At 54.9% G+C, this 7833-nt stretch overlaps 1 protein-coding gene across 1 annotated transcript; it reads left to right on the forward strand.

Annotated features, from left to right (window-relative positions):
- The first annotated feature begins 287 nt into the window (after window positions 1-287).
- DDOST (dolichyl-diphosphooligosaccharide--protein glycosyltransferase non-catalytic subunit) lies at window positions 288-7555 on the forward strand. Its single transcript, XM_041766460.1, is given in 12 exon segments — window positions 288-482; window positions 671-781; window positions 3400-3486; window positions 4396-4499; window positions 4604-4621; window positions 4623-4699; window positions 5002-5095; window positions 5486-5634; window positions 6033-6180; window positions 6734-6854; window positions 6956-7062; window positions 7152-7555. Coding segments are annotated over 12 exon segments (1320 nt in total). The 5' UTR covers window positions 288-328; the 3' UTR covers window positions 7302-7555.
- Window positions 7556-7833: the final 278 nt, after the last annotated feature.

The raw sequence follows: 7833 nt of genomic DNA on the forward strand, positions 1-7833 counted from the left end.
GCGGGAGTCCGGCCTGGGCGGAGCCTACGGGCTCGGCCTCCTCGATTGGCTGTGGCTGCAGAGCTGTCTTTCTAGGATTGAGCCTTTTCCTTCGGGGAGGCGGGACCTCTCGGCCCTTTCGCCAATAGGGTTCAGAGGCTCCGCCTCTAACCGGGGCACTTCCGGTGGTGCACCCCGCTCTCCTCCGTCCCGGCGGCGGCTCCGGATTCGCGGGCGCGGCGTGCCCGGATCCCTTCTGGGTGTTACTCCGAGACCGCGAGCTGCGATTGGGCGGCGTGGGGGGCACTTCCGGTGCCCGGGGGCGGGGGTTCTTGGCCGGAGAAGGAAGATGGAGGCCGGCGCCGCGGCCCGCGCTTGGTCGCTGCTGTGGCTGCTGCTGCCCTTGCTCGGCCCGGTGTGCGCCAGCGGCCCTCGCACCTTGGTGCTGCTGGACAACCTCAACTTGCGGGAGACGCACTCGCTTTTCTTCCGCAGCCTGAAGGGTGAGCGCGGGGCCCGAGGGGGCGGCGGCGGAGAGGCGGGTGGGACAGGCCCCCGCGGTCCAGGGCCGCGACCGCCGCCGCTCCCGCTGTGGCCGCTCCTGGGCGGGCGGGGGCGGCGGCCGGGTCTCTGCGGCGGTGCTTTCCCCTGGCGGCCCGTCGGCCTCAGCCGCCTGCCTCCGCTCGTCCAGACAGGGCCTTCGAGCTGACGTTCAAGACCGCAGACGACCCCAGCCTGTCCCTCATCAAGTACGGGGAGTTCCTCTACGACAACCTCATCATCTTCTCCCCCTCGGTGGAAGGTGAGGCCTGCGCGTCGCTCCCAGAACTGGGATTCAGGGCCCAGGGTGGATTGGTGGCGTTCTTCTGGGCCTTGTGCGTCCTCAGGGCGGTGGCCTGGGTGCCCACCCTGGGGAAGAGGGAAATGGGGGCGCCTCCTTTCTGAAAGACCAGCTGAGGGACGTGGGGGCAGGTGTTGCGCAGACGTGGAGCCGCAGGCCCAGCTACCCTGAGAAGGAAGGGGCCCGATGGGAAAGATGGAGACCCCCTGCTTGTTTTGGCCTGTGTGGGTGGGAAGAAATGGCAAGCTGTTCCCATAGTCTGTCTGCAGGGGGCATTGTGATGTGGATCGCAGGAATTCAGGTGGATTTACAGTCTCATAATTGAGAAAGAACATTAGCCATCATCTAGGCCAGGCCCCCATTGGAGGCTGGACGGGTGTATCCAGGGCCTAGTAGAGGGCTGGCCTTGAAGAGCATGAATGTCCCCGCTGGATTATCCAGCTGGTACTTCAGTATTCCTGTGACACAGAGCTTACGAGTTGTGCTCAGGTGGATGGCAGTGTCACCGGAAAGGAGGCAAGCTGTGGGTGAGGCGGGTTGGCGGAAGGCAGAGCCGGGGTCTTGCTCTGGGGATGTCTGAGAACCTAAACAGTGTTTCTCAGATCTTGGTTGTTTGCATACCTCCTCCTGAGCTTTGCGGCATTCCATATCGCCTGTTAATAATTACTTACTGATTTCTTTAAATTGACCCTCTTTTTAAAAATTATAACATTTTGGGCAGCCCGGGTGGCTCAGTGGTTTAGCGCCGCCTTCAGCCCAGGGTGTGATCCTGGAGACTCAGGATGAAGTCCCACGTCGGGCTCCCTGCATGGAGCCTGCTTCTCCCCCTGCCTGTGTCTCTGCCTCTCTCTCGCTCTCGCTCTGAATAAGTAAATCTTTAAAAAATAATAATAAAGATACGACTATGAGAATGGCCTTCCTTCCTGAAGGGTAATTTTCAGGAAAAAGCAACTTACCTTCAGGCACAGATAGGACACCTTGTACCTGGGGACTTTACCTCTTCTACTACATTCAGAAAGCCATCTTTCCACCCTCCTACAGAGAGGCCAGAGTCCTAGACAATTCATTTTTTTTTTTTTAGTCATATCTTTAAAAAGGCATATTATGGACTTATTTCCAGCTGCCTCATGGATGTACGATGGACATATATCTGGTTTCAGTACATGGCAGTTCCACCCTTGCTGTTGCTGGGGCTGGAAATTTTGGGGTTGTCCTTAGCACGTCTGTCTCTCTCACACTCCCTATCCGGTCTGTCACAGGCCCTGCTGAGTTTGCCTTTAGAGTAGGAGCACAGGCCCACCTCCCTCTCCCCTTCCTCCCTCCCCATCCCTTTGCTCTTCACTGCCTGGATTATCACAGTGGCCTCCTAACCTACTGCTCTGCTTCCACCCCATACCAGATTCTCCACCCAGCTGCCAGAATCGTCCTTTAAAAATATAAATCAGGTCATGTTGGTGTCCTGTTCGAAAGCCTCCAGTGGCTTTTCCTGATGGCCACCGTCTCTGGGGCCTGTAAAGCTTGTGAGCTGCCCTTCCTCCTTCAGCATGGCCTCATTTGCATTTACCCCTTCATACTGCACCTGAGCCACACTGGGCTTCTTGCTGGGACAGGCTCACCCGCCTCAGGAACCTTGCACCTGTCCTTCACCTGTCGTTCTGGATTGCCGCCCCCCCCCCCCCCCCCCCCAGCCCCCGCCATGGTGCCTGGACCACTCTCACATCTCAGATGCTACTTGCCCCAGGTCTTCCCTGACCAGCCTTAGTATGTAGCTCCCCCTCCCTCTCACTGCCCACCCCATTCCTCTGCCCGCAGGAAATAATGTTCCTGTAATGACTGAGTTCCTGAGCACCCCTTGCATTGCTTTGTGTTAAACATCATGGTGCACTTTGGGGAAGACGCTTGATCTGGTTCTGGATGCTCACGGCAGCCCCCTGACAGGATCTACTGACCAAAGAAAGATACTGTCTCGTTAGTACAAATATTGGAAGTTAATGAGCTTTTTTGGCAATTACTTTAATAAAAGCAGTCTTCAGGGTGGTTCTGTTCTGGCTCTTATGGATCTAAATTGTAGGATTAATAGGGGGAAAATTATGTGTGTTGGCAAATGAGTACTAGTGTCAAATGGCCGCATCATCCTCAGATTCAGAAGTGCTCAATCTCTGTTAGAAGTGAAATCGATGGGTTCTGGAAAACTTAGTATGAGTGGCTCCAGCGACGACAGAGGTCCTGCTGTGAAAGGTGCAGGTGATGAGTTGGAGTCAAGGTGTGCCATGAAATGGGGGTGGGAAAAGGCAGCAGCATTTCTGAACATAGATCTTCTATGTGACTTAAAATTTGTGTGACCAACTTGACAATTCTAACTTGTAGGTGTTGACTATGTCGTTTATCCCTCTGAAAGTTAAAAGTTTATGAACTCAAGGCATTACTGTTGGATCTTCAGTTTGGGAAAACGGGTATATATGGTAAACGGCCGTCTCGTTTTGGGCCTCAGAGGGCTCTGTGGCTGCTCTGTGCCCCCCCTCTCCCGGCCCATGTGCCAGAGGAGCAGTGTGGCTCACCATGTCTGTCGTGCCTTTCAGATTTCGGAGGCAACATCAATGTGGAGACCATCAGTACCTTCATCGATGGTGGAGGCAGTGTCCTGGTAGCTGCCAGCTCAGACATTGGTAAGTCTGACCTGGTACTTTCCACCATTTCTCCAGGAAGCTTGGCAGGTTTTATAAATGGAAGCTGCCGGATTGGCGCCTACTGGACGCCTGGGCAGGGAGTGCGGGAACTACAGAGCCGTTCTGTCCCTCCTGTGCTTTCCTGTGACCAGAACCAGGTTGATGTGGGGCCTGGTCAGCACTTAGGATCCTGTTTTTTCCCAGTTTTGTCTTTTCCATTACAAAAAGTAGGGGCTACTTGGGCAGACCCCAGAGCATTTTGATTATTTTTGTCCCTGGAAGTAGGGAGAGAGCAGTGTCCTGAAGCCTGCACGCATATCAGCCGGCTTCAACAGGTGTCCTCGCCTGGCCAGGCTTGTTTCGTTTTTCTTAGCATTGACAGGTGCTTAGTTTATTTCTTAAAAAAAGGTTTTAATTATTTATTTGAGAGCACAAGAGTGAGAAGGGGGAGGGAAAGGAAGAAGCAGACTCCCCACCGAGCAGGGAGCCCCGAGACCAGGACCTGAGCTGAAGGCAGTTGCTGAACCCACTGAGCTGCTCAGGTGCTCCAGCACTGACAGATGTTTAAAACCGTTCTGGGTGGGCTTCTTATTGGGGTGACGACGAGGAGAGAAGTCCTATGAGGCCAGGCTCATCCATGTTAAATCTGTTTGAGGTAATTATTTTGCCTCATTGGGAGTTTCTGTGGCTCGTGGGTGGAGAAGGGCAGGCGGTGGTTTGTTACTGAGATGCTGACCCCCCTGCTCAGAATACTGTGCAGTGGTCAGCGGTCCGGCTGGGGCTGAGCGCACGGGGGAGCTGCAGGGTTGGGGTGACTGGGAGAGCACGAGTCACCAGGATACCAGTGACATTGCTGGGCCCAGGGTGCACCTGCCAGGGCTGAGCCAGGCATTTCTTGGGTCTGTGCAGGTGACCCTCTTCGAGAACTGGGCAGCGAGTGTGGGATTGAGTTCGACGAGGAGAAGACAGCTGTCATTGACCATCACAACTATGACATCTCTGACCTCGGCCAGGTAATCAGGCCCCGTCCCTTCCAGGCTGAGGGAGGAAGGAAGCAGGGAGTCCTCCGCATGTGAGCATCTTTTCCTGACCTCCATCTTTTGCCCTGCTGCTGCAGCATACGCTCATTGTGGCCTGACCCCGAGAACCTGCTGAAGGCCCCAACCATCGTCGGGAGGTCATCACTGAACCCCATCCTCTTTCGAGGCGTTGGGTGAGTGAGCAGGCACAGGGTGCTAGAAACCTGGCAGGGACAGGATCACTCTCTTTTGTTTGGAGACTAACGCAGACGCGGTGATTTGGGGACATTCCTTTCCCTGGAGGATGTGGGCGAGGTTAGTGGAGGACACCCTGAGTCAGAATCATGGGTGCAGTGAGAGAGGAGCTACTGGTGCAGCAGGGTTCGGCTGCTGAGTAAAGTGGGACTCATCCTGGTGAAGAAATGGTCCTTGGGGACCCCTGGCCCCTGGGCTCAGTCCTTGGCATCAGTGTTGGGTGTTCGCTTTTCCTTCCCAGGATGGTGGCTGATCCGGACAACCCATTGGTATTGGACATCCTGACGGGCTCTTCTACCTCTTACTCCTTCTTCCCGGACAAGCCTATCACCCAGGTGAGGGGCCTGTGGCAGCACTGAGGCCTCCAGGTCGTGGGCCTGGTGGTACAGCACTTTATTTGAAAATGAGAAGTGGGGCGCCTGGGTAGCTCAGTCAGTTAGGTGTCCAACTCTTGGTTTTGACTCAGGTCACGATCCCAGGGTTGCAAGATGGAGCCCTGTGTTGGGCGTGGAGCTTGCTTGGGATTCTCTCCCCGTCTTGTACCCACCTCCCCCACACTCCCCATGTAACGAGAAGCAAGCAGGAGAGTGCCCTTCGCAGAGGCTGGGCAGGGAAAGGCCGGTGGGAGCGGAGAGGGGCAGAGGTGGTAGGGCCCTGGTGGTTGTGGTCCAGCCGCCATCCTCTTGCCCCGGCTCTCCTGGATGACTGCGCCCTGTTGCTCACAGTACCCCCACGCCGTGGGGAAGAACACCCTGCTCATTGCTGGGCTGCAGGCCAGGAACAACGCCCGGGTCGTCTTCAGCGGTTCCCTGGACTTCTTTAGTGACGCCTTCTTCAACTCTGCAGTGCAGAAGGCGGCGCCTGGCTCCCAGAGGTTGGTGCGGGCGGGCTCTGGGCCATGCTGGGGAGGGAGGAGCCATTTAGCTGGAACTGTCCAAGGCTAGCTGTCTTCAAATACTTTAAATTATCTAAAGACTTGACCTTATTGCTGTGTCGTTGGTGTTGGCACTCCTGAACTTTTCAAAGCAGTGATGGCTTATGTGGAGGTATTTTGATAATTGTATTTGTTGTGCAGGTGAACCCCAAAGCCACACCACCTCACAGCTTCTCTGTGTTCTCGTTAAGCAGGATACCTTGATATGTAAGGCCCCAGGCAGAAACTATAGTTTTGTGCAGTTTAACTCTACAGATAATGAACTAGTCTTGCCAATCAGGCACCGGTGGAAAGAAGTTTGTTCCGGTGCTCTAGGCTCTCGTTCTCCCTTTCTGCAGGTATTCCCAAACAGGCAACTATGAACTAGCTGTGGCCCTCTCCCGCTGGGTGTTCAAGGAGGAAGGTGTCCTCCGTGTAGGGCCTGTGTCCCACCATCGGGTGGGTGAGACAGCCCCACCCAATGCCTACACCGTCACTGACCTCGTGGTAAGAGCATCTTAGAGAACCCCCTGGCGTTTTGGCCAAGTTGCTTCAGCTTGAAGGATTTACTGAACGTTTCTCTGATGGGCTTAGCAGCCTCAGTACGGAACGATAAATTTATCTCTACCCCTAAGAAAGTAAGTCAGCATGGGTGCAGAGAGCCTGGCACATAAGCTAATGTCTAAGGAGACCTTTTGAAGGGGTGTGGTTTTGCTTTGGAAGTGCCGAAGTGGGAGGGCTTTGCTGGTCATACTGCTGGGGGTGGGAGTCACAGAGAAACATTGGAGTAGGCAGGAGGAAAAGCATAGGCGGGAGAAGTGGGGGAGTAGGGTGGGGGGCAAGCTGGCAGTGAAGGTGGTAGCAGGGAGGCCCCAGAGGACCCACTCGCCAGTGGAGTGTGGTCTGGGTATGGACCTTGATGTCTGTGATGAGCTGTGACTGGGAGTTCCTGTCCCAGGGCGGGGGCTCGCCCTGGCGTTCCTGCCAGGGTCATGAGTGATTCAGAGCAGCTCTGAGGCTGGTCCCGCACCCCCACCCCCAAACCGGCCTGTTGTCTCAGGAGTACAGCATTGTGATTGAGCAGCTCTCAAATGGAAGATGGGTCCCCTTTGATGGTGATGACATTCAGCTGGAATTTGTCCGCATCGATCCTTTTGTGAGGACCTTCTTGAAGAAAAAAGGCAAGTAGTGTTCTTGCACGGGAGAGCTGCAGGGTCAGTCCCACTGTGGCTCCAGTGAGGCAGGAAACCCCTCCTGGTTATGGTCTCGGATCTTCCCCCAGGTGGCAAATACAGCGTCCAGTTCAAGTTGCCTGATGTGTATGGGGTGTTCCAGTTTAAAGTGGATTACAACCGGCTAGGCTACACGCACCTACACTCTTCCACTCAGGTGAGCACAAGTCATAGTCCCCTTTTTGGTCAGAGTGGCCCTCCTGCGCTGCTGAGTGGCCGGAGCCCATCACCTCTGTCCTGTGGCAGGTGTCCGTGAGGCCGCTCCAGCACACGCAGTACGAGCGCTTCATCCCCTCGGCCTACCCCTACTACGCCAGCGCCTTCTCCATGATGCTGGGGCTCTTCATCTTCAGCACAGTCTTCTTACACATGAAGGAGAAGGAGAAATCTGACTGAAGGGGCAGAGCCAGGGCTCCTGACGACAGGCACTTGGGAGTTCTGCGGGCCTGCGTCTTCTTCACGGCGGGCTTTGTTCTGTTGTTAAAGCTGTGGGACAGTGGCACAGCCTTACCTCAGGGGAGATGCGGCACTGAGTACCGAGGGAGGGGGGTGGGGATGAATTTTCTGTGAGTTTTTTCACCTAATGCTAAGTGGTATTTTTCATATGTGGTCACTCTCATTTCTAAGATAAACATTGCCCTCCAACTCCATCTGGCCCATGTGCTTTCCTGTGGCGGGGGTGCTGTTCACCACAGTAAGTGGCCTCTCAGTGTTGCTGACCAAAGTGTGAAATCCTAGAGCTTCAGGGGAGAGGACGTGGGGGAAATCTGGGGCTTGACTTTATAATAGGATTATAGAGATGAAAAGTACACCTTGCTTTAGGCAACAGTTGGGATTCCTAAGACGCATGTGTAAGAGCATATGTGAAATCCCTTCCCCATTGTTGATCTCTACTCACAGAATTTTGTTGTCTTTATTATGGTGTAAG

Source organism: Vulpes lagopus, chromosome 8 (assembly GCF_018345385.1).
Source record: "Vulpes lagopus strain Blue_001 chromosome 8, ASM1834538v1, whole genome shotgun sequence".
Taxonomy (NCBI): domain Eukaryota; kingdom Metazoa; phylum Chordata; class Mammalia; order Carnivora; family Canidae; genus Vulpes; species Vulpes lagopus.